Source organism: Orycteropus afer, unplaced genomic scaffold, assembly GCF_000298275.1.
Source record: "Orycteropus afer afer isolate SDZICR_OR568_19922 unplaced genomic scaffold, OryAfe1.0 scaffold00303, whole genome shotgun sequence".
Taxonomy (NCBI): domain Eukaryota; kingdom Metazoa; phylum Chordata; class Mammalia; order Tubulidentata; family Orycteropodidae; genus Orycteropus; species Orycteropus afer.
In genome coordinates this window covers 1,692,755-1,720,010 of record NW_006921890.1, presented here as the reverse complement: position 1 = coordinate 1,720,010, position 27,256 = coordinate 1,692,755, and the positions used below count along the sequence as shown (strand labels likewise).

At 41.1% G+C, this 27,256-nt stretch overlaps 1 protein-coding gene across 1 annotated transcript in view; it reads right to left on the bottom strand.

The window, feature by feature from the left end:
* CTNND2 (catenin delta 2) overlaps positions 1 to 27,256 on the bottom strand; it is a 1,230,080-nt gene that overhangs the window by 345,201 nt on the left and 857,623 nt on the right. Inside the window, exons 12-13 of the mRNA XM_042782401.1 lie at positions 16,469 to 16,682; positions 15,978 to 16,002 (exon numbers count right to left, since the gene is read on the bottom strand). Coding sequence (XP_042638335.1) covers positions 15,978 to 16,002; positions 16,469 to 16,682 — 239 coding nt within the window. The remainder of the gene's footprint in view (positions 1 to 15,977; positions 16,003 to 16,468; positions 16,683 to 27,256) is intronic.

Below are 27,256 nucleotides of genomic sequence, written 5' to 3'. Positions count from 1 at the left end.
CTCAGACAGTTCAGGAATATCCAACATTTTACAGTGATGGAGATTGAAACAGACGATGCCTACAAAACACACTCTGGCGAGTCAACACAGGTCAGGGTTTTCCATAACTGACTCAAATCATTAGGAAAATCATGCAGCTCTTTTGCAGTGTAGCTTACCACCTCACGGATCACACTTTGTGCCTCCCTTTGAAGCCTGATGGGACTCGAGTCACTAAGTGGTACAAACTGTTAAGCACTCAACTACCAATCTCAAAGTTGGTGGTTCAAACCCAGCCTTGGAAGCAGGGCCTGGTGATCTGCTTCCGAAATGTCACAGCCTTGAGATCCCAATGGAACAGTTAAACTCTGCACACATGGGGCTCACTGAGAGTTGGAATTGACTCGACAGCCATTAGTGTGGTTTGGGGATGTGAGTCTAGTGATAGGTCTTGAAGCAAAGATGGATAGTGAGGTGGGTCCTGGGACAATCATCAGTGTCTTGCTAGGAAACCACTCAAGGGAGGCATGACATGTTCCTTATACTCATCAAGAGTTGGCTTCCTAAGACAGGGGTGGAAGGGCTGCTTCTACTGGCAAAGATGACTCAGCAGAATTTAGGGGTTCATCTGGACTAATCATTTGTCCCATTGCAATTTTCTGGATCTTATTCTGTGATGGATAAGGTTGTACGTCAACTTGGCTGGGCCTGGTTGAGTGGCTGGGCAGCTGGACGTAGTTTTCCCCCATGGTGAGACTGCTAATTAACTCCATGGTGGAATCTGCTGGAGCAGCTCTGTAGCTACTTTAGGGATGTGGGCTGCTTCCAGTATGTAAGAAGCAACTTTGAGGAAGGCCTCCAGCTTATGGCATGCTTGAACTCTGCATGTAGCTGAGTCTTCATTCAGTAGCCTGCCATGCCCTGCTGATCTTGGGACTTTTTCTGGGCTTGAATTAGGGGCCTGCAACAGTGTTTGGTAATATCAGGACTGTGCCTTATTACTTGTCGACCTTGGGTTTGTCAGCCTCAGCAGCTAGTAACTACCTGAGTGAAGAAAAGCCTCCAGCTTCAGTGGGTTGGGAGCAGGAGGTGGAGTTGAAACCCAAGGTTGAGGGGCTTTCACCCAGCCCTAGGGCCTGGCACTTTGAAATCGGACTTCTAGCCTCCAGAATAGTAAGAGAATAAACTCCTGTGTGTTCAAGCCATCCTATCTGTGCTATTTTCCTATGAGAGCAGGAAACAGAAACACATTCTTCCCAAATCAATGCTCTCTCAAGAACATCAGATACCACCTGAGACTGTGACTCGGCCCTTCCCGGATGACAGTTTACGTTTGCTTTTCAGAAGTCTCAGCTCAAGAGCTACAGGAGACATCTTCTTTCAGGGCAGGTACAGAGCTCATGTCATTTAGGTAGCATTTAAACTAGGAAGTTTTCTTTCCCCACTTGGCCCAGTACAACTGGGAGCAATGAGATCATTTCATTATACTAAAACAACAACAACAACAAACTCACTGCCATGGAGTTGATTCCAACTCATAGTGACCCCCATTGAGTTTCCAAGGTGGTACTTCTATGGATGTAGATCACCCCATCTTCCTTCCATGGAGCAGCTGGTGGGTTTGAAGCACTGACTTTCTGGTTAGCAGCCAAGTGCCTTATCTACTACATCACCAGAGCTCCTTTCATTATACTAGTTTGAAAAAATATTCTAAGGTATAAAATACATGCTCACTCAGAATCTTGCATCTTCTAAGTATCTGATTAGGAGTGGCTGATGGTGGTATTTTGTGTATCTCTATTGGCAAATTATTCCCTGGACTATAATGCCCTAATTATTATTGGATATAAAATTAAAAAACAAAACAAAACAAAACATTGCTGTACTACAGGATATAGAGTCTTAAAAAAAAAACCTATCAAGTTAAGTCCAAATCATGGTGACCCCATGGGCTTCAAAACAGAACTGTGCTCCACAGGGTTTTCTCAGCTATAAATGTGGGGAAGCAAGTTACAGGCCTTTCTCCCCTGGCCCCACTGGGGGAATGGAACAGTCAACCTTTCATTTAGTAGCTGAAAGCAAATGGTTTGTGTCACTAGGAACCTTAGAGTCATTCCAAAACCACTGCCACTGAGTTGATTCTGACTCACTGAGACCCTACAGTACAGAACAAAACTGCCCCATAGGGCTTCCAAGGCTGCACATCTTTATGGAAGCAGACTATCTTATCTTTCTCCTGGTGGGTTCAAACTGCTGACCTCTTGGTTAGCAGCCCAATGCTTAAAACACTGAACCACCAGAGCTCCTTGGTCCTTACAGACAAATTCTGCTACAATTTATTTTAAGTTACTCTATTTTTTTTTTCTCCTCAAACGTGCATTGGAAAGGGAGATAACCTCAAATTCATTCTGAATTGCAAACATGGTAAGTCAGCCATACACCTTCTTTTGATAATTTAACTACTGTTATCAACACATTATTTTGGGGTTTCTCAAAACCTATCCGTGTCTACACCACGCGATCCTCAGCCTATACAACTATGACACCAGAAGAACTGGATGGTGCCTGGCTACCTCTGTTAACCACTTGGAGGGGGATCTATGTAGGAGATCCTGGATAGAGTGGGAGAACAATTGGAACAAAATTCAAAATCATTTAAAGAAAAAAAAGGGGGGAGGACCATGTTTGCTGGTCTGATAGAGTCTGGTGGAACCACTGAGACTATAGCCCCTAGTTGCCCTTCAGGTCTGGAATTGAACCCACACCTGTGGCTTCCAGACAAACAAAAGGCAGGCACATGAGGTGAACTTTTACACTAGGTAGATACAGTCCTCAGAGAGAACAATCATGGGATAATAGAAGGGCTGTGTATGCACAGGGAGACAGCTCAGGGGCTGGAAAAGCATGGGAGGGAAGGACACAGGGAAGAGGTAACTCTGGGGAGGAAGTTGGAGGGGAGCTGATACATTGTGGGAAACTGTAGTCAATGTCATGAGGCACAGTGTATGTGAACTGTTGCATGGCAAGTGAATTTGCTCTGTAAACTTTCACCCAAATCACAATTTAAAACAAACAAACAAACAAAAAACTCTTATCTATGTCTTTTAACCTCTACCTTCTCTGCACAGGGTATCTGGTAACCTTCTGAGACTAAGTGGTGTTTCTCACACATTCATGATTATAAGAAACACCAGAGGCTCATATTGAAAATTTAGACTCCCAGGCTATTGCCCTAGAATCTGGGGCCCAGATGTCCGTTGTTTATCCATTGCTGGTCCATTAGAACAGCAGCAATATGTTCACAGGGAATGACCCTTCCCCAGGTCTGAGGTCTCCTGAATGGAGCAGCGGTGGCAGAATTCCAGGCCTCTACCACATCTAAACTCACCCTGCTGCTGAGAGGTAGAGGGACTTCTCAGGGATTCCTGTGCTTATATGGCATGGTGCAACTCTGTTCTTCCTCCTTTATGGAATGAGTGGCTTCAGGGAGCTCAGGGCCCCCTGGTCTCCACAGGCTGTGCCCTTGGGGGCAACAGAGGAGGAGGGAGGGTGCCCTGACTCAACTGCTACCTGTGCCATGGGGGTAAGCCTGCCTCATTCAGGTTCCACGTTAACAAACGCACTTGGTTGACAGGCCTAAAGCCTGGTCTTCAACCGCCCTCTAGCAGGTGCTGTTGTTAGCTTGGGCCAACTCAGTCCCAACTCCTGGTGGCCCCCTGCTTTACAGAGTGGAACTGCTCCACAGAGTCTTCTTGGCTGTAATCTTTAAGGAAGTGCATCACCAGGACTGTCTTCTGCAGAGCCACTGGGTGGGTTTAAACCTCCAACCTTTCAATTAGCAGTCAATTGCAAACCACGTGCACCATCCAAGCTCCTGACCCCCAGCAGAAATGAGCTGGTAATGTGGCATCCATCTTTATTTGGTCCAGAATTTGGTACCTATTTGTACCTGGAGTAACTACTCTTAGGGGTTGGGATGGCTCACTTTTGAAATGTGATGGGCATGGGGCCACTGTAGTGGACATTTCTGGACAGTGAGGTGCTTGGAAGTTGGCAATGAAACAATCAATCTTCTGAAGCCCTGGAACAATCTCACCAATTCTAACGTAAGAATTCCGGGCTGCAGCTGCAGAAGGCACCAGGGCCCCACCGAGGCAGAGAACCATTTTGGCTGATACTGTGCAGAATAATAATAATAAAGAAACCACGGAGGATCGTCTTTACACTTGAGCTAAGTTAAGAATTGTGGACTTTGAACTTTAACACGTAGTGGCAAGAGATATTGATTTTTAGACTTTAATTCTTTTGAACTTCAATGTCTTTGGATTTCAACATGAAAGTGGATTTAGACTTTGATTTTAATTTTCCTTGGGAATTTGATATTTGGAGGGGTTTATATTTAAATTCTAAGCATCTCTACACACTGCTGGCATTTTATTGTTGGAAAGTCTTTATTCATTTTTATCTTTAGATGTTTAATCTCACTCTGTGTTCTCTGATGTGCTGTTAGACAACATGATTGGTTGCACAACTATTTGGGATGAGAAATAAAACTGGGATTTAATTTTAAGTCTCAGGAGTACAGTGACCCTCGATCTGATTTTAATAATAGGTTACTCTGACCTATTCCATAGGAGGCCCTTGATATAAAATCCTGTCTACCAAGAATTCCAGGTGATCCCCCAAAACTCCCATGAAGATATGACAAAGATTATCCTGATAAACTCTTTATCTTCTCTTGTGGGGAGATAAGACACAATATATAAGACTAAGCAGAAATACTACTAAATAGGATTTCTGTTGCTGAGAGAAGCTAGTTTAGTAGCATTACCTTTGGTCTATTAGCCAAGTGAGCTTGTGCATTCAAGGGAGGTGTGGGCGTAGCAAACAGGGTGATCAAAGCAAATAGGGTAAGAGGCAAAATAGGCTGGTGATATTAACAGGGGAACACTTCCTCTCTGCTCATATCTCCTTCCTTAAAGGGTGTGCTACCCTCATATCTTTCTTCAATGAGCAAGTGCACTTTGCTATATATCTAAACTAATGTTACTAACCTAAGTTCTTTCAGCAACAGAAGTGCATGAGGCACTTGACTGCTAATCAGAAGGCTGGCGGTTCACACCCACCAGCCACTCCTCGGAAGGAAGATGGGGCAATCTACTTCCATAGTGATACTGCCTCGGAAACCCAAGGAGGGGTCGCTATGAGTCGGGCCCAACTCGAAGGCACATAACAACAACAACAACAACAACAACAACACACCTTGCTTTATTTATCAGACTGATCAGAACCCATGCAGAGAAGCAGTCATTTATTAGGGACATAATGAATAAAGAAGAGACTGGAAGGAGTAATCCTGTAAGATGGGAAGCTGATGGGTGGGGTGGGGTGGTGAGTTGATTGGTGAATCTGATGGGAAGCCCATACAGCCCAGATATGTCTAGTGGGACTCATCCCAAGGAGTGGGATGACTGTCCCACTGGAGTTCCAGGGAAGATCCATATTCAGCGAAGAAATATAGGAAGGAAAATGAGACATAGAGCTAAACATGGGTCATTGATCTAATGAGAGAGTTACTTCCCCTCTTATTCTCCATTCCTGCCTACATGGAGAGAAGAGCTAGTAGCTAGAAAATCACTGATCCCTCTCCCCAGGCCAAGCAAACAAACAAAACAAGCTACTTAAAAGATTCCTCTCCAAACAAACTGATTTCATTAGGGGAGAACTAAAGAGCTAACTTGGTTATGTAAGCCTTAGAGAAAAGCCCTCCTCACTGAGATGTTTAGATATCTCCCCATCACAACATCTCATGGTGCCCTGCTCATACTGTACTACAGCTTCACAGTTAATGAGCTTCACCCACAGGCACAGAGTTCAGACAGACTCTCTCTCTTCAGTCTTACAAAAACTTGAGGAGTGCCACAAAACTGAGTGTCAAAAACTGTGGAGTGCCACACATTTATATTAAGCTGGACAATGAAAGAAAGATCACCATAAGAACAAAGAGAAAAATAATGACACCAGAGGGGGAACATATAGAGATAATTCACAATAAAGAGAAAAGATGACAGGTTCTAGTTCTAAGTAATAACATTATAAAAATCAAGAATATCTTACACTCATAAAACAAGAATAGAAGCTATGAAAAACCACAGCACAACAGAAAATTCATAAAATTAAAAAAAGGAAAATAATTTCCATAATGTAGTGTTCAAGAAACAAACAAAATGAAACAATGCTCATAAATAGGTTGGTGGAAAATGCTGGTTATTGGGAAAATCTTTAAGAATATGTGAGAGAAAGATAAAGGGCTCCAAATGGTAGAGGAAAGCCTAAGAGACAAAGGGGAACAATTCAAGAAGTTCAAAATCTGGCTGAAAATAGTTCTGGAAAGAGAGGGCAGAGAAGAAGGATGTGTGGAGGAAATTCTAAAATGATAAAAAGACAATATTCTGGAACTAAAGGCCATGACTCTTTAAATGGAAAGTGTCTGGCACTAACAAATCAAAGAAAAAAAAAAAAAAAGATATGCACATACATATTGCATCACACAATTTAACAGCATCAAGGATAAAATTATAGATAATGCTCTTGGGGGAAAAGATTTTCTATCTAGAACTCAATATCTAGCAAGTTATCTATCATGCATGAGGACTGAATACTGACATTTTCAGATTTCATCTCCCAAGCACACTTTTATAGAAAGTTTAAAGAGGTGACAGAGAGAGGAGGAGGCATGGGACCTAGGAAACAGAGTTTCCAAACAAGGAGACCTGCACCAGCTCTAGAGACCAGTCATCCAACTCTACCCAAAACGCAGAGGTTTCTGGGAGGAAGATGTATGAGGGAAAACCAAATCAGTTGCCATTGAGGTGACTCCAACTCATGGTGATTCAGTGTGCTCCACAGGGTTTCCAGTGGATGACTGTACAGAGATAGACTATTAGACCTTTCTTCTGAGGCATTGCTGGGTACTTCAAACTAGATAACTCAAATCTCCAGCCTTCTGTTAGCAGCCAAACATGTTAACTGTTCATACCACCCAGTGACTCAATGGGGGAAAAAGAGGAAATTAATTGCAGTAGTGAACAAGGATGATGCTGTGATAATAGCAGTTGACAGAGTGTGAACAATAATGGAGGATTAATTCACTTATGATGCTACAAACATTTTCCTTTGACAAATACCATCACTGTAGACCCAAGGAAGAAGAAGTGTGGTTGCAGTGTGCCACATGGGCGTGGTTCTTCCATCATCATGCACGGGCTCTTCTCTGGCTTCAATGTTTAGAATCAAGCTACAGAAAATCTCTGGAAGACTACTATGGTTACAGAATTGAGTGTAGACATTTTCAACCATGACAATGGAAAAGTGGAAGTATGCTGACAGAATTCATGAAGGAGAAGGGAGAAGAAATTGTTGAATGCTGTCAAGATGGTTCTGATCCATGGGAGACCCATGTACAACAGAATGAACAATGCCTATTCCTGTGCCATCCGCACAACCATTGCTATACTTGAGTCCATTATTGGAGTCACAGTGGCAATCTGTCTTCTTGAGGTTCTTCCTCTTTCTCTGGTGGCATAGTGCCTAAGGCATAGACTGCTAACCAGAAAGTTGGTGGTTCAAACACACCAGCCACTCCATGGAAAGAAGACTGGGTGATCTACTTCCATCAATATTTATTACTTCAGAAACACAAAGGGAGTCATTGTAAGTCAGAATTGACTCAATGGCAGTGAGCTTGTTTTTTTTGGTTCTACTTTACCAAGCATGATGTCTTTCTCCAGGGACTGAGCCCTCCAGATAACGTGTCAAAGGTATATGAGATGATGAGTGACCATTCTCTCTTCTAAGTAGCTTTTTAACTGCACAAATTTGTTTGTTCTTCTGGCAGTCCACATATGAATATGGCAGTCCATATTCAATATTCTTCACTAATACCACAAATCAAAGGCATCAATTATTCTTTAATCTTCCTTATCCACTATTCAGTTTTCACATGTATATGAATGTTGTTGTTGTTGTTGTTATGTGCCGTCGAGTCGGCCCCGACTCATAGCGACCCCTCCTTGGGTTTCCAAGGCAGTATCACTACGGAAGTAGGATTGCCCAACCTTCCTTCCGAGGAGTGGCTGGTGGGTTTGAACCGCCAGCCGTCTGGTTAGCAGGCAAGTGTCGTAGCCACTATGCTACCCAAGTGAAAATTCCATGGCTTGTGTCAGGCACAGCTTAGTGCTTAAAGTGACATATTTGTTCTTTAACGCTGTAAAGAGGACTTTTTTCAGCATATATTCCCAATGCATTATGTCATTTGATATGGTGATTGCTGCTATCATGGGCATTGAGGGAAGTAAAATGAAATCCTTGACAACTTCAATCTTTCCTCCATTTATCATGATGTTGCTTATTGGTCCAGTTGTGAGGATTTTTGTTTTCTTTATGTTGAGGAATAATACATACTGAAGGCTGCAGTCTTTGATCTTCATCTGTAAGTGCTTCAAGTCCTCTCCAATGTCAGTAAGCAATGTTACATCATCAGTATATCACAGGTTGTGGATGAGTCTTCCTCCAATCCTGATGCTGTGTTCTTCTTCATATATTCCAGTTTCTCATATTATTTGCTCAGCACACAGGTTGAGTAATGGTGAAAGGATACAACCCTAATGCACACCCTTCCTGATTTTTAACCATTCAGTATCCCTTTGTTTTGTTCAAATGACAGCCTCCTGGTGTACGTACAGGTTTTTCATGAGCACAATTAATTGTTCTGGAATTTGCATTATTTGGAATGTTACCCATACTTTGTGATGATATACAAATGCCTTTTCATAGTCAATAAAACCAGGTAAACATCTTTCTGGTATTCTCTACTTTCACCTAAGATCCATCTGACTTCAGCAATGATATCCCTATTTCCACATCTTTTTTTGAATCCTGCTTGGATTTCTAGAAGTTCTCTGTTGATGTACTGTTGCAACTATTTTTAAATTATCTTCAGAAAAATTTTATTTGCTTACAGTATTAATGATATTGATTAATGATAATGTATTTGTTGAAAAGAAGGGAGTAACAATTGTTGTTGTTATTTGCCGTTGAGTCGGCAATAGCAGCACTAATATCCTCTTACAAAATGGGTGGGAAAGTGCTCATGCCTGTATTTGATGGGAGTATCAGAGGCTTACATGTGAAGTTACTGACTGAAGTTGATGAAGAACAAAAGATAATGATGCCATTATTCTGGATCTCATTTGGAAATGAGAAAAATCCTCCTCTATTTTTAATAGGGTATCAGTGTGCATGATGGTTAATTTTATGTGTTACCTTGGGTAGGCTATGGTGCTTAGCTGTTTGGTCAAACCCTAGTTTAGACTCTATTCTGAAGGAGTTACAACCCATTGTCATTGAGTTGATTTCACCTCATAGCAACCCTATAGGGCACAGTAGAGCTGCCCCCTAGAGTTTCCAAGGCTGTAATCTTTAAAGCAGATTGCCACATCTTTGTCCCACAGAGCTGTTGGTGGGTTCAAAGTGCTGACCTTTTGCTTAGCAGCCAGGAGGTTAACCTCTGCATCACTAGAGTGCCACTGAAGTAGTTTCTTGTGAAATTAGTTGTAAATAAAGCAGACTACCCTCCAACATGTGCATCGGCCTTATCCAACAATTTGAAGTTCTTAAGAATAAAAGAGGAGATGCCTCTAGGGTGTATTTTGCCTACAGAGTACAAACAGACATTTTTCCAGAACTCCTTCGCTCTTCCCATTACTTGACCTATGGATCTGGGACACAATGCTCTAGGAACCTCCAGCGTGTAGGCTGACCTACAAATTTTGAACATGCCAGCCCCCAAAAATGCATGATTTAATTCTTAGAATCATGCAATCAGTCATATCTCTCATTCACTCTGTCCATCCCTTTCTCCCTCCCTCTCTTCCTCTTTCTAGGCACACACACATAATATATACATTCATACACACACACACACACACACATAATCACTGGTTATGTTTCTCTAGGGAACCCTGACTAAAACAGTGTGAAAAGCCGAAGTTAATTGATTTCTCACCAAAACCAAACTCACTGCTGTTGAGTCAGATCCGACTCATAGTGACACTTCCTTGGGTTTCTGAGGTGGTATCATTATGGGAGTAGACTGCTTGATCTTCCTTCTGAGGAGTGGCTGGTGGGTTTGAACAACTAGCCTTCTGTTTAGTCAAATGCCTTACACTCTATGCCACCAGAGCTTCTAAACTGATTTATATAGAGTAAAAGAAGCTTATCATTTAAAGATATGAAATCATCATGAGAAATCTGAAAAGCAAAGCAAAGCAAAACAAGGAAAATCTTAATAGTGAAAGCCTCAGAGGGATTGGGAGGAAGATGGAAGAGGCGGAGGGGACCACTGTTTTCATTGTAAGTGTTTGTATACAATTCTATTTTTTAACCATATACCTATATTACTTTGATTAAAAAAAATTAAAAGACAACACATTCATTTCTCATCCTTCCCAATTCCAATCCCTCACAAGTAGTTGCTCTAAGAAGATGCATTAAGAAATCAGGGCAATAGGGCCCTATTTATTTTAAAGACAGTGGCACTATTAAACCCTCATGCTTGTACTAGTATTCATACTGCTTTCTTTCATTTCTCTGAATAACAAACGTGTTTCCTGACACCTGGGAAAGAGTGAAGAATATGGGTCCTCTGGAGAGTAGGAGCTCTGGTAGCATAGTGCCTAAGGCACTTGACTGTAACCAGAAGGCTGGCGGTTCAAATCCACCAGCCACTCCTCAGAAGGAAGGTTGGGCAATCTATTTCCGTAGTGATACTGCCTTGGCAACCCAAGGAGGGGTCGCTATGAGTCGGGTCCAACTCGACAGCACATAACAACAACTGGAGAGTAGGTATTTAATCAACTGAGCTAATACTAATAAGTAAGTGCTCGGCTGCTAACTGGAAGGTCAATGGTTTGGACCTGCCAGCCTCTCTCTGGAAGAAAGATGTGTTAGCCCATTTCTCTAAAGATTTACAACCTTGGAAAACCTAGGGGGCAGTTCAACTCTGTCCTATAAGGTCCCTATGAGTTGCAGTTGACTTAACGGTAACAGGTTGGTTGGTTGGTTTTAAATGCTAATAAGGGTTTTCCCTTATTAGCTGACTTTGGACAAGTCATCTGGAAAGACCAACTTCTAGAAAAGAACATATTTGGTAAAGTAATAGTTGCTGCTGTCATTAGTTGTGTCGACTCGATTCTGACTTATGGCAACCCCATGTGTAGAACTGTTCTCCATAGGGTTTCCTTGGCTCTGACTTTTTGGAAGCAGGTTGTCAAGGCTCCTCTATGGCACTTCTGGGTGTGTTCAAAAGACCAATCTTTTGGCTAATAGTTGACTGCTAACTGTTTGTGCTATCTAGGGTCTCCATGGTCAAGGAGAGGGCCAATGAACATGATAGCACCTATCAGTGGAATGGACTGACAAAACAGCCACAATGATGGATTTGAGCACAGCAACGATCATGACAGTGCAGGACCGGGCATCAGTTCTTTCTGTGATATATGGGGTCGCCATGAGTCAGAGCCAACTCAACGGAACTAACAACAATAATGCTAATTAGTAAAATAGCGAAAATGAGACCTGTCTTCTTACTTAAAAGGAGAGACAATTTGAGTATGTGGTGCTAAAATGAAAGACTCTATTCTTACAGAAGTAGAAATCCTAATTTGATTTCCATGTTTCCATTTACTAAGTTTTATGTTTTAATAAAAATGGTTTTATTATGATTTATGAAACATCCTGAAATCTTTGGCCAGGCATTTAAAAGTTTAGGTTGATTATCTCTACATTCAGGGAGAGAAAAAATGTATTAGTCAAGTTCAACAGACATGCAGCATTTCTAATCAAAGTTTACTTGTTAGGAGCATTTCAAGTAATGGGTAGCATATAATAACTTCAACTGGATTTAAATAAAATTCTGACCATCATTTCATAGCAATTATTGCAAAGGAAGAAATTATTTATTGAAAGGCCTAACAGGCAATGGCTGAATATGTTATGCTCTGAAAAAGACCCTGCAGTGCAAACAGGAAGCTGTCTTCTCAAGCACGAATGTCTATGTGTTGAATGTAAATGCATGTCAATACCTCGATTTCAACCTCTTATTATTGTTCAAACAGTCTACCAAGCAATAGTCAATAAACAATCTAAATCATTTGCAGGATCATTTCTTTATTTTTGTCTTCTATTATTTGTAATTCAGTGTTCTTAATACTATCAGTTGTGCTGGATAGAAAGCCTAGGTCTAATCTAAAGTGTGGTGAATTTTTGAAAACATCATGATTTGTGTTTTTTAAGATATCACTAAACTGGTTCTCTTAAAAATTTATTTACAAAACATCCTACTTTGGAAACATCTAGAGAGGAATTCAGAAAGGAATGTTATCCCTCTCCCACTTTCTTTTCTTTTGTTTCTCATTTATTTTCCTGTGTCTGCTAACAGGCTGCAAAGAAAACTCAACAGAAGAATGCTTGTGTTCTCGTGGGTCTCCCTGAGATGCATTGAAGTGGCACTTCTTGCTGACCTCTATTGTATACTCTGGAGCATTATGAAGGAAGGCAGGCACAGTTAGTGCATTGAAGTCATTGTTTCATTTCACTCATGTACAGATATGTAACCAAATTCCAGAACAGGGTCCAAGCACAATACAAGTGGAGCCATGGTTTTCACTCTTACACTCTCATCCTCCATCCTCCAGAGCTCTGACTCCCTTGCTGCTCATGTGTTAAGTTTCTAAAATGTGAACACACTTTTCAGGAACATCAGTCTAAGTGTTTAACAGCCAGTAAGGACCTAGCAGCATTGGGTCCATTGTACATGGGGTCACCATGAGTCAGGGGTTAGTGTGATGGTAGCTGACAATAACAACAGTACTCAGGAGCCAAACATTCAGAACAGGGCTCTGACCCATCGCTAGGCATGCTGGCATAGTATCAAAGTGGCTCTGCCCATGAGGTTAGTTGAACATCAAACCCATGAGTGAAGATGTACAGCATTTTTGTACAGCATCTGACACCCTGTAGAAATTTAAAGGTATTTGTTAAACAAGTGACTAAAAGAGTAGAGGAAGTGCCTGGACTCTCAAGGATGGATTATTGTACCAGTAAGTTCATCAGACTTGGTCTGACAAGAGTCTTGGAGCAGGAGTGGAAAAAGAATGGAAGAGATAAACGGATTACTCTGAAATTGAACCAGGTTCATTTAGGTGCCATTGAGTCAATTCCAACTCACAGTGACCTTACATACAACAAAATGAAACACTTCCCAGTTGTGTACCATTCTCACAATCCTTGCTATACTTGTGCCCATCACTGTAGCCAGTGAGACAATCCATCTCATTGAGGGTCTTGCCCTTTTTCGCTGCTCCTCTACTTTACAAAGCGTAATATTCTTCTCCAGAGAATGGGCTCTTCTGAGAACATGAGAAAAGTAGGTGAGATGAAGCCTGGCCATTTTTTTTCCCTCTAAGGAGGAGCATTCTGGCTATATTTCTTAAATAAAATCCAGATGCCCAAACTGCCAGAGACAACAGAATCCAAACATTCACAGCTCACTTGCCAGGCAAGCATGGGAAGTGCTCCTTTGGTTAGATGTGCATTGCTGATGGTGTGTCAAAACAGAAGTAACAAGAGTCCTACAGGCTTCCAGGCATCCTCTGGTTTCTGCCAGTATGGATACTACAGAATGAGAAGAAACTCTGTTCACAGCAGCAATTTATTCTTTACAGAAATGTTCTCTTAGATGTCTACTGCTGACTTCTTTTTCTAGAGTGGTAGCTTGGTCAAGGTTCTTATTTTTCAACAGTATCCTGATGGCAACTCCAGAAACCATGAACTTCGCCCTGTCAAAATTTTCTGACAACATTTTTTTTTTTTTTACATGTGAAATTCATGCCAGTTCATCCAAACTCAAGACGATCCTACCTCTGAGAAGGTGCAGAACATCTACTCAAGTGGCAAGCACAGTAACTCTTCATCACTTTTCCTTTCCAGGTAACACTCACTGTGACTCTGATGGTTTGGGAGGTGTCTGTGACAGAAGACAGCACTTCTTCTATGAGGGGAGATGGAGGGAGTCTCAGCCACCAGCCTTGCTGATAAACATCACATCATGACGTGACCATGGGTGCAAAGCTTGGTTCTTCTCAAAAGAAGGAGTACCACAGAGGTATACTCCTGTTTATATATCGAGTATAAACATCTTTCCTATAGCTAACAGGCTATTAGGGAAAAAAATCTTCTTGGCATTGTGAAGAAGGCATCTACCTTTGAAGTGTCCAAAAGAGGCTCCCATAGAAAATTCTGACATTACTTAGGTGTATATGCATCACATTCAGGTATATGTAATTGCACCATCCAGGATCTCTCTAACCAGCAATCAAGGGAATGGAGTAGTTGTCTGCTCCTTTATAGTCACTTCACATGTGACAAGCAGCATGGGCCACGCTGCGGTGGGAGATGTCACAAGGCAGAGGCAACACTTCCATTTCCTTCCCATCTTTAGCCATCAATCATCTCAACCTTCAGCATGTGACTGAGTTTTCTTAGTCATGAGATGACCAACATAGTGGGGGCTGCAGAAAAGGGTTCTACATTGGAGCAAATTTAAATTTTGATAAAACCCGTCTTTTCAAATCATGACAAAGAGGCTTAAGGTGTAAGACAGAAGATATTCCTTCAGTTCTGTTGATACCATGTAGCCACTGGCTGGATCTTAACACAAAAGAAGCATCATCATGTTTGGTTTCCATGATGTTCTTTATTTCACAGGCACTTCCAATTTAAGTTGTTGTTGTTGTTATATAATAGCAGAGTATATTTTTCAGTTATTTAACTCACCACCAAACTATGCCAGAGATCATAATATGGTGATAATAACAATTTTACATTACCTGATCCATGTCACCTTACATTTGTTTGGTGTAAAATATTACTAAATGTTTTTCTGCCCCACAGTTTTTACCCCCACAAAGACAATTCTCTACTTCACAGAAAGAATGAAAAAAGAAAAAAAAAAAAAAAATGAAAAAAACAGGCTGGGGTCTTGTTCCAACTTTACTAAGAGTGATAAGGAATTGTGACAAGAATATTTATTTTGCTACTGAGAGGGTTCCAACTCATAGAGACGCTGCGGGACAGAGTAGAACCACACACGGGGTTTTCAAGGCTGTAAATCTTTATGAAAATAGACTGCCTATTCTCTCTCCCCCAGAACAATTAGTGGGCTCCAAGAATCGACCTTCTGGTTAACAGCTGAGTGCTTGCCCACTGTGCTACTACTGCTCTTGCCAATAATCTTAAGAAGATATGCTAAAGCTGGGAGCCTTGACTCAAGGATAGAACAAACACTTCTGACTCACTGGCTTAAGCAGTGTTTTTTTCTTAAATAAACAAAACCACATATTCCTCATAAGCATAGTTTCAAGGAAATTTTTAAGTTGAGGTGAGCGGTCAGTGCAATCATCAATATTTAAAAGATCATTTTTGAGAGTCAACTTTGCAATCCATTTGGCAAATATTTGCTCAAAGGGCTACTGTGATGACCCCTAAAACAAATAACACATTGAGCAGCAATGAGGATAATGAAGGAGAGTCAACAGTATAGTAATTTGAAATCATATATTGCAACCACTTATGTAATTAGCACTCCAACAGGTGAAAACATACATTTCAAAAGGGAGGGATGTTAGCTAATTGCTACCACTTATTGTTTCCACACTTATTCCAAGGACGATATGTGCTAAGTAACTGACATAGTCCCACTTATCAAATCCTCACAGCTCTGTGAGGTGGGTACCATCAGTATAACCATGGGACAAAACTCAAACGTTCATGGTCACAGAAAGGCTTTCTTTCATATTCTGTTTTGTAAACCTCTTTAATATGTAACTATAAAACTTTCTGACTTTTAATAGGCATATATACTTTATTCAAGTAATTACCTTAAACTCTCTGCTGTGAACCACACTGCAAACCAGAATCTAGACCGTATTACCAATACATCTATTGTGCACAAATCAGAATCGACTACATGGCCCACAATGGCAACAATCAAGACTCCACTAATACTCCACACACCGTGTCCTCATAATATTATTATTAATATTATTCTAATGATAACCCCTGGGTATTGTAAGAAGCTCAACTACTTCTAAGTCAACTGCCAAACACTGAAATACAATCAGAGATTTTTAGTTAGGGTTATGTTTATTTGATTCTAACTCTTTAAGAATGATCAATACATGTGCTTTATATTTGACACCATTTATGCACTTGTTTGTTCACTTGCTAACACATAATGAGGGCCCCTGGGATGTTAGCAATCTGAAAGGGCCTGGCCATACATAATACTTAATCTGCACATTTGCTAACATGCTGGGTAGTGAAACACTGATCCTGAGAAACAACCATGGTGTTAACAGCACTCTCTAACCTGTGACCAGCTCCCGGATCTCCAGGTCTGTTGTCTTGCGAAGCAGCCTCACCAGTGCCGGGATGCCACCGCAGTTTTTCAGGGCAATTTTATTGTCATCATTGGCCTTCCCATACACCAAGTTCCTCAGAGCTCCACAGGCACTACGGTGGACTTCGGTCATCCGATGATCCAGCAGGTCCACCAGGAGCTGTATGCCTCCTTGTCTCCTTATCTGAAAGATCAAAGACATCACTCTTGCTTTAGAGAAAAGGAACAAACAAATCAGTCTGACAAGAGAAACACCCAGAATGTTCCTTAGTAGCTAATAGTGAGACCTTGGCTCACCTTCTTTGGAAAATTCATCAGGAAAGAGCAATCACCAGAAAAAGAGGACATTGTGTTTGGTCCAGTACAGAGTGAGTGAGAAGGAGGGCAGACCTTCAGTGAGACAGGCTCACACAACCACCACTACAATGGACTCAGAGCATAGCAATGATCCTGAAGAGGGGTAGGATTGGGCAACGTGTTGGTCTGTGATATATATGCCTGTCACGAGCCAGAGTGGACTTGACAGCAAGGAATAACAACATCTGAACCAAAACATATTTTTCACATGAAATATTTGCTCCAAGTAATCACACTGAATTGAATTAAGGATAAAAAAGGAAAGAGAAAACAAATGAGTGTTCTCTTTAGCGTTGACTACCTTTACTTGCTTTAATATCCTACAATAAAAATTCAAATGCATTTCCTTCCAAGCTATGAGGTTTTAGAAAGGTGATTTTAACTTTATGAAGGGTGTCTTAGACATTTCTTTTTATAAAAATATGCCATATACACATGGCATGAAGCAGACGGAGGAACAAAAGGAAAAGCATGCTTCTCATTCCTTAGATTTATTCAACTTAACCAGAATCTTAAAGGTTTGCAGGATTGATGTACAAAATGTTAAAATTATGCTTAATAGGGAAACATTTCAAAGATACTAGAAGCTAAATGAGAAACCAGAAGAACTGATATAAGGATATTCATCATAGAAGATCTAGGAAAACAGGACAGTTGCTCACAATGAGAATATGGAGATTCCCAGCCCAACCCATAGCCGTTGAGTCTATTCCAACTCATAGTGACCCTAGAGGACAGGGTAGAACTGCCCCCATAGGGTTCCCAAGTCTGTAAATCTTTACAGAAGCAGACTGCCTCATCTTTCTCCTGTGGAACAGCTGGTGGGTTTGAACCTCTGACCTTCAGATTAGCAGTAAGTGCTTTAACCATTGCACCACCAGTGTTTCATTTAAAGACCAAAGAATGTTACATGCTTATATGATTGTTAACAATCTATCTATCTATATTATATACACACACACACACACACATATATATTGAACTTTAGTGTTCTTTTTCACACAAAGAAAATTTTTACTGTAAGTGAATGAAACCAAAATACTAATGTTTCCAAGTTGTATGCCCTCCCTGCTGCTGTCCTTTGAATTTTAGATCCATCTTAAATTTAAGATTTCAGCTGGAAACAAACAAAGGAAGTGTCTAGATAACATATAAGGAGCTCTGGTGGCATAGCCCCTAAGGCACTTGACTGCTAACCAGTAGTTTGGTGGTTCAAACCCACCAGCCACTCCATGGAAGGGAAATGGGGCAATGATTTCCAGAAAGATTTACTGCCTCAGAAACCCAATGGGGGTTGCTAAGAGTCCCAATCCACTCCATAGCAGTGAGGTTTTTTTTTTTTTTTTCCTTTCTTAATACAGTGGAATATTACTTGATCATATAAAGGAATGAAGTGCTAATACATGCTACAACATGAAAGAACCTCAAAAACTATATGCTAAGTGAAAGAATCCAAGCACAACAGACTGCAGGTTGTGTGGTTCCAGTCACACTCACAAAATAATCATAAGAGTTAAATTATAGAGACAGAAAGTAGATTGGTGGTTACTTAGGGCTGGGGGAGATGGAAGCTTGGGAGTTTAACAGGAAAAGGTATACAGGATTTCTTTTTGAGGTGAGGAACACTGTTCTAAATTTGACCACAGAGAGGGTGAACCTATCTGTGAAAATACGAAAATCATTGAATTTTATTTTTTAAATGGAAAAATTGTATGAGATGTGAATTATATTTCAATAAAGCTCCTACAAAGAAAATAACAACATGAACTGGAGGTCCTTGCCAATATAGCAGTCTTATTTTACATCAATGTGCTGGAATTTTTCCACAGAAATGATAACCTTCTAACTGGTGTTGTTACATGCTGTCGAGTTGGACCCGACTCATAGCGACCCCTCTTTGGGTTTCTGAGGCAGTATCACTATGGAAGTAGAATGCCTCATCTTCCTTCTGAGGAGTAATTTATCATTTTTGTTTTGTTTTTTTGCTATGTCTATCTTTTCCTCCTAAAGTATCTGGTCTGAGAGGACAAGCTCCTTATTTATTTATTTTTTTCCACCGATACCTTCCTATCCCAAGTGTCTTAGAGCAATGCCAGGTGCTCAGTAGATGTGTTTGTTGAATGACTATATTTGTTCAATACGTATTTGTTGGCTAAATGAGGAAAGATAATACATAACCTGCTACTGTAATGCTTCTCAGATTAGTTAAAACAGTGCTTTTCAAAAGTGGGTAATATCCCTCTTTCATGAAAAAAATAATTCTTTTGTGAATAGTGAGAATATACCCAGGGCCTACAACAGCTCTTCCTACATCAACTTGCAAACATAATGAGGGCATGAGTCCTTGATACATGGTGGACATGCACACATCCGGAATGTGCTGATGGGAATTACCATCAGTTATCAACAAAATGTAAGCCTAAGAAGCTGAAACCCTCATAGACCTTAGGGACCTGAAGTCTGTAATTTGCAAAACATGAATATCCCACACTGTACTTCCTGTGAAAATAAGACTGGGGACAAGGTAGGGGAGGACTCAGAGGAAGGACAGGATTTGTAAGCAGGGTTTAGCTTCCTTTAAAGAAGCCCTGGTGGTGAAGGAATTCTTAGCTGCTAAGGGAAAGGTCGGTGGTTCAAACCCACCATTTGCTCTGTAGGAGAAAGATGTGGCAGTTAGCTTCCCTAAAGATTACAGCTTGGAAACCTCTTGGGGAAGTTCCACCCTGTCCTACAGGCTTGCTCTGAGTCAGAATTTACTGGATGGCAATGGGTTTGGATATTTATTTATTTTGGCTTTAGCTTCCTGTGGTACCAGGACGGCCCATAGGTGGTAGCGCACCTAGAGGGAAGAGGCTAAAGGGATTAATGGCTCACCTTAAAACACGATCAGAAAACAACTTTTGTCCAACTTAACAGTTTTACTGAGAGCCTGCCTGGCACTCATGCAAGAGAGATGAAGTTTGTATCATTCTGTCCCATACACAGAAATCAGAATTGTAACAACATTCACTTCATTGTGAGAATTCAGAAGGGATATTCTATTCATAGGTGCAGTGTAGTAAATTAATTAGTGTGGCTTTTCTACCCATAAGTCTTTGTAAACTCCAAGGTGGGATTTGCTATGAGCAACTGAGGAGCTCCTGATTGCTGCAGCTATCCACCTGGGTTATTTCTGTTGGGCATGGCACAATACAATGTTCTGGGAGGTTCCCACTCTCTCTCAGGTACTTAGGGTTCTGATGCTATGATTGGCTAGTTTGACCACCCTGCTGGGCTCAAAAGGAGGCCTCCTGGAGGCAGAACTCTCTCTGACTGCTGGTTGAGGAAGACATGCTGAAAGAGACACACATCGCTGAGTGAGACACCGAGGGACCAGCAATGCTGGGAAAGAGACTGTGAGAGACTGTTGGCTGAGGGACGGTGGGCTGGGAGAGAGACTGAGCATTCTTCCTGAACTTGAGTTGTAGCCTGGTGCTTCCCTAATAAACCCCGTAATCCATGAGTTCTATGTGGCCACTGCAGTGAATTATTGAACCCAGGAGAGAGGTGGTGGTGCTTTGGGAGGAACGGTTGGTGAAAGGGCTGGAGGGAGGCAGCATGTCTGGCCTTGCAGTAATAGGCCTTGGGTTATTGCTGGTAATCCTGTCTTCCTCTTGTGGGGTTAGAGGAGGTCAGAACATGTGGTCTCCTTGCCGTTTTAGCAATAGGAAAGGGTTAAGATATTAGCGTCACCTTTTCTGTGTGTATTTGCTTTACTTTAGAATTTTCTGGGTTTAATTTTCTTAATAATGATGAAGCCATTAAAAATTATATGGTAACAAATCTGTCCTTATAGTGAACCTGCCAGTTATATACTAAAAGCAGACAGTGGAGTATATCTCTCTATCTACATATTGACCCACCTACCTACTTTTTTTTTTTTTCTTCTTCTTTTTTTTGGTTAGTCCTAAAAGGACTGAAAGACCTAACAAATCTGTCCTGGAAGAAGTGCAGCCGGAATGCTCCTTGGAAGCGAGAATGGCCAGACTTGGTCTCCCCTACTTTGGTCATGTTCTCAGAAGGGACCATTCTCTGGAGAAGGAGGTCATGCTTGGTAAAGTGGAGGGTCAACAAAAGATGGGAAGGCACTCAACAAGATGGATTGACATGGTGGCTGCAGTGATGGGCCCAGGTATAGTAGGGATCATGAGGCTGGCACAGGACTGGGCAGTGTTTCATTCTGTTGTACATAATGTCACTATGAATTGGAGATGACTCAAAGGCACAGAATAACCCCCATCAACACCTACCTTTCACATATCCATCTACTTTATTATATCTATTTTTTTCTATACTGGATATTTTAATTAATATTTCCACTTTATGATGGCATTGATAATGGATACCATTCATACATATTTAATGATCTAAGCTATTAAAATATTATTCCAAAACATTCAGAGGGAAAATAAAATGGATGCAAAATGAATTCTTAATGGTACAATGAGAACACAAGTTTGTTATTATGACCCTAATTAATGTAATACACTCCAATTTATAATGAAATGTTAGGCTGTATTTTAATCTATTTAGAGAAACACAAACACAATGATAAAACATTTTCTTTTGCTGTTGTTTTTGAAATCACAAGATCATCTATATTTAAAATTCTGGGGTTCTTGGTGTAGGGCTGGATTCTATCTAATAATGTGAGAATCTTTCTTCAGTGTTCTAACCAAACATTGGCCCTGTTGAGTTTTAAACATGAGTATAAGTGAACTGTGATGGTCAGATGATATGCTCTTCCTTATCTCACACCTCCTCATCCCTCAACAGGACTACACTGATGGACATGAAGTGGGCTTTCTCTTCTCTTATAAAGGATCTTTACTCATTACATGAGTCCCTGGGTTGTGCAACCAATTAACACACTCACATGCTATGTAGTAAAGTCTGTGTGTCAACTTGGCTAGGTGGTTGAGTGGCTGGGCAGCTGGTGGTAGTTATTCCCCATGATGAGACTGGCAATCAACTCCATGATGGGATCTACCACAAGCAGCTGAGTCGCTGCCTTAGGGATGTGATCTGCTTCTTGTATATAAGCAGCAGCTTTGGGAATGGTCTCTAGCTTATGGCATGCTTGGACCCTGCATGTAGCCATGTCATTGTTCAGCAGCCTGTCATGCTCTGCTGACCCTGGGACTTGCAATGAACTTGAATTAATGGTCTGCTATGTGGTTTGGTAACATCGTGACTGTACCTTTTTACTTGTCAACCTTGGGCTTGTCAGCCTCAGCAGCCAGCAGCTGTCTGAGTAAAGAAAAGCCTCCAGCTTCAGTGGGCCAGGAGTAGGAGGCAGAGCTGAGGCCCAAGGTTGAGGGACTTCCACCCGCTGGAGTGAGTGGTTGGGCAGCTGGAGCCTGGCACTTTGAACGTGGACTTAAAGCCTCCAAACTGTAAGAGAATAAACTCTTGTTTGTTCAAGCTATCCCATTTGTGGTATATTCTTGTCAGAGTGGCACTAGGGAACCAGAACACAAATCAAATCAAAATTGGGAGGTTTGAATCCATGTAGAGGCAGCTTAAGAGAAAAGCCTCATCATGAACTTCCCAAAAATCAGCTCCTAAAAACTGTATGGAGCACAGTTCTCCTGAAACACAAGGGGCCACCATGACTTGGAATCAACTCAACAGCAACTGGTTATCTTTCATTCAGGACTTCTTAATGGCTGTGGGATGTGTCCAAATGCTGGCCCCTAAACTCCCCCTCTAGGAGCTCTGGTAGCATAGTGGCTAAGGCACTTGACTGCTAACCAGAAGGCTGGTGGTTCAAACCTACCAGCCACTCCTCAGAAGGAAGGTTGGGCATTCCTACTTCCGTAGTGATACTGCCTTGGAAACCCAAGGAGGGGTCGCTATGAGTCGGGGCAGACTTGACAGCTAATAGGTCGCTATGAGTCGGGGCAGACTTGACAGCTAACAACAACAACAACAACAAACTCCCCCTCTGCCTTGCTCTTCTCCTGAATCCTGCTTGTACCCCAACACTTCCAGGGTCTACTTGTATGCAACCGTAATCCCTTCCAAGCCTCCAAACCAGCACTCTTTTAAGCATTGTTGTTGTTGTTGTTATGTGCCATCGAGTCGGACCCGACTCATAGTGACCCCTCCTTGGGTTGCCGAGGCAGTATTACTATGGAAGTAGGATTGCCCAACCTTCCTTCCGAGGAGTGGCTGGTGGGTTTGAACTGCCAGCCTTCTGGTTAGTAGTCAAGTGCCTGTGGCACTATGCTACCAGAGCTCACATTTTAAGCATTAGTAAAGGAAAACTTCTATCTGAAAAAATATCAGAGGAAGTTCTTTGAAAAGAAGAGGAAGTTCTTCTTTGAAATGGTGACTTTTCTTCCTCTCTCATTAAATGGAGAGAGATTCTTTTTCTGTTTGCGTCCTCATTAATGGCTCTATATCCAACAGGTAGCATCTGTGCTCATGTCCACATACCGTCATTTCTGATTTGTGTACCCCTCACTGTACTCCTTTATGTATTATTGTGCAGAATGACTGAAAATGATCCAGCCATGTGTTGATTTCCTTATCTTTTAAGACTGTTTGTGTGATTCACATTATGTATGTTAATATAAATGATTGAACAAAAACAATCAGTGTTACCTTCCAAACATTATGCTAAGTGAAATCAGCCAGACATAAATGGACAAATATTGCATGATCCCACTTATGTGAAATATCTAGAGTAGGTAAATGCATTGCTACAAAAAGTAGGTTAGTAATACCAAGAGCTGTGGTGGAAAAGGGAGAGTTATTGCTTAATGGGTATAGAGTTTCTGTTTGGGGTGATTAAAAAGCTTTAGAAATGAATAACAGTGATGTTTAAAAAGAAAACAAAAATCAATGCTGACATGCATATAGGAAAAGGGATGGGATGAATCGAACCTGCATTGACTAAATCTCATGTCTGCTGTTTTCCTGAATCTGAGGGACTATGAACAGACCATCTGAAATTTGCTTATTATTTGATTCTTTGGCTGATTCACTTTAGTCAATGGTTTCTCCATCAATAGTCCACATTTATTTTCTGCCTAAGTTTGAACTTCAGGGATCTAGACGGAGAGATGGTCTACCAGGTCGAAGAAGATGGAGACTGATGAACCCCATGCCCAAGAGAAATGAAAAAATGAATTAACCAACCAACCAAATAAAACCTTGTCCTACTGGCCTGTCTGCTAGGTATACTACAGAGGGGGCATTCTTCATCTGGGTGTAGGCAGCCTGCTGAGAATGAAGGCTGGGTGTATGTTTAGAGCATCAGTGAGGGTCACCCAATTTGCATTAGCAGGGTGTGAAGACTGCTTTCAATCTCTGCCAAATCACATAAATAGACTACCAAGCATAATCCAAAATGTAAAAGCAGCGGAAGAGAAACTAGATGACTGGGACCTTTTAAAAATTAAATTCTATGTGCATCAAGACTTCGCCAAAAAGGTAAAGAAAGAACCTACAAATTGGAAAAAATATTTGGCTATGACATATCTGACAAGGGACTTATCTCAAAAATTTATAGAAAACTTCAACACCTCAATAACAAAAAGACAAACAACCCAATTCAAAAATGGTGAAAGTACATGAACACACATTTCACTAAACAAGACATACAGGCGGCCAACAAACACATGAGGAAACACTCACGATCATAAGCTATTAGAGAGATGCAAATCAGAACAACAATGAGATATCATTTCACCCCAGAAATAATAGCCAACTTAAACAAGACAGAAAATAACAAATGCTGGTGAGGGTGTGGAGAGACTGGAACCCTCATACACTGCTGGTTGGACTGCAAAATGTTACAGCCACTGTGGAAAATAGTAAGATGTTTCCTTATAAAACTAAAATTACAAATACCATTTGATCCAGCAATTCCATTACTAAGAATATACCGAAAAGAGTGAGAGACAGGACACAAATAGACATAGGCACACCCATGTACATCACAGCACAGTTCACTGTAGCAAAGAGATGGATACAACCTAAATGCCCATCAACAGATGAATGGATAACCAAACTGTGGTACATTCACACAAGGGAATAGTATGCAACATTACAGAATAACGAGGAATACATGAATCATATCACAATGTGGATGAATTTGGAGGACATTACACTGAGTGAAATAAGTCCATCACAGAAGGACACATATTGCACGAGTCCACTATTGACTCATTATTGACTCAGAGAAAGAAATTCATTTTATTGGTTTCTGGGGATGAGAAGGAAGGGGAGGGAAAATTTCAGACTAGTTGGGGGTCACAAGTTGATTTGGGTGAGGGGAGGGGCAGTATAGAAAGAGTGTGTGACTAGCACAGTGACAATGAGGAAAGGAAAGACACAGAAATGTGCACAAAAGATAGAGACAACAGAGGCAAATACTATTCCATGCACAATACTGCATTATCAGTGGCACCAAACACTAGGCTATAGGTAAATGCATAGAAAGGTGAGAAGACCAGGTGGGGGTAGGCAAACAGGAATATACCCAAGACAAAGGATAGATCTGGCTGAAGATAATTTTACATATGAACTTGTGCTATAAAATTAGCTACACACATTACAGAAGTAACAGAGGACAGGGTTGGGGTAACTTCTCAGAGACAGCCAAAGGCCTTGAGAGAAAGAATCCCCAGGCCTGGAGACCTGTGACCACAGTCTCAGGGGACATTGTGCTCAACTGGTCCAACACAGTACATAAAAATCTTGTTCTACATCCTACTTTGGTGAGTAGTGATTAGGGTCTTAAAAGTTTTGAGCAGCCATCTAAGATGCAACTACTGGTCTCCTCTCACCTGGAGTAAAGAAGAATGAAAAGAATCAAAGTCATTTGGAAACAATTAGTCCAAAGATATGATGAACCACAAGGACCTTAGCCTTCATGACCCTGAGACCAGAAGAACTAGATGGTGCCCAGCTACCAATGCCAACTGCTTGGAAAGGGATCAAAATTGGGGATCCTGTTTAGAGTGGGAGGAAAAATGTGGGATAAAATTCAAAAACACAAAAATGACCAGAATTTCTGGCTGAATAGAGAATGGTAGAACCCCTAAGACTATGGGCATGGGTTACCTTTGGGCCTAGAAATGGATTCACTTCCATGGCTCTCAGCCCAACAGTAGAAAGACCTACATGCAGAACAGCTACCTGGGAGATGCACCCTAGGGAGATGTACTCCTTACACCAATCAACAATGAGACACAAGAAGGGCAGCATTCACATAGAGGGAAAGCTGGACAGACGGGAGCACACAGATACGAAGAGCACAGGGAGGGGTGAGTCACAGGGAGGGTTAGCCACCGGGAGGGGAGGAAAGGAAAGTGTTTCATGGTTGGGGATGGTGATTGGGGCTGTGAAATCAAATGTGATAGAACTGTTGAATGTAAAACAAATCTGCTTTGTAAGTTTGCACCCAAAGTTCAATTAAAAAAAAAAACAAAAAAAAAACTCTACCAAATCATCCACCATTTTGAACTAATTTTAAAATTCAAACTGAAGAACTGAAAGTATCAAAAATCACTTAAAAGTAGGATGCAACGGGTGCCCCTTTTCCCTTTCCTTATGAGCCAGAATGTATACAACCCTTTTAAATTAGAAAACACGTGGTTGGGAAACGAACAGAAACAAAATGCAGGCAATGCAGTATACGCACTGCAAAACATGGGGCCTCGTCATTCAATGGATTTGTTATTCTTAACAAAATCTGGACTTTTTGAAAATAAAATATATTTGCTAATGTATTATCTACTATTATTAAATTAATATTATTAACGAAGAACTTATAATGTATCCAATTACAGTAGCATTTGTATGTTCGTGACGGTCTTTATAAAATTATAATGATAATGATGATGGCTAGTGGGTTAAAAAATTACCTTTACACCTTGCAACAGAACTCTTCTTGGGAAGTATCTGTCTTCATTTAGGAAAACACCACGAAATGTAGCTTTGAGGATACTGACATCCTGAGAGCATGGGCTGCTAGGTGCTCATGGCAACACATTGCTCAAAAAATGATTTCAATGATTGCTGCATCAATGCAAACCAATGAGACATTTTGCTCTGTATTTGAAAGGAGGAGGCACTTGAAACTGGGGGTGGTAGTGAGGAAGACCAGAAGAGAGACAAGATTAAAGTTTTGCCTACAGACCTTGACTCAAGCCCTTTGATATTTATAAGAACTACATGGTCTTTTAAAACTAAATTTTGCCAAGTGACACAACATTTTAAGTATACTGGATTATGGACTGTAATGAATGTACACAGATTATACAACTGTTCAGGATGTTAAATTTAAACACGGGTCTTGTATCCTTTCATTTGTTAAAAGGAGACCATGATGTAATGATGAACACGCAC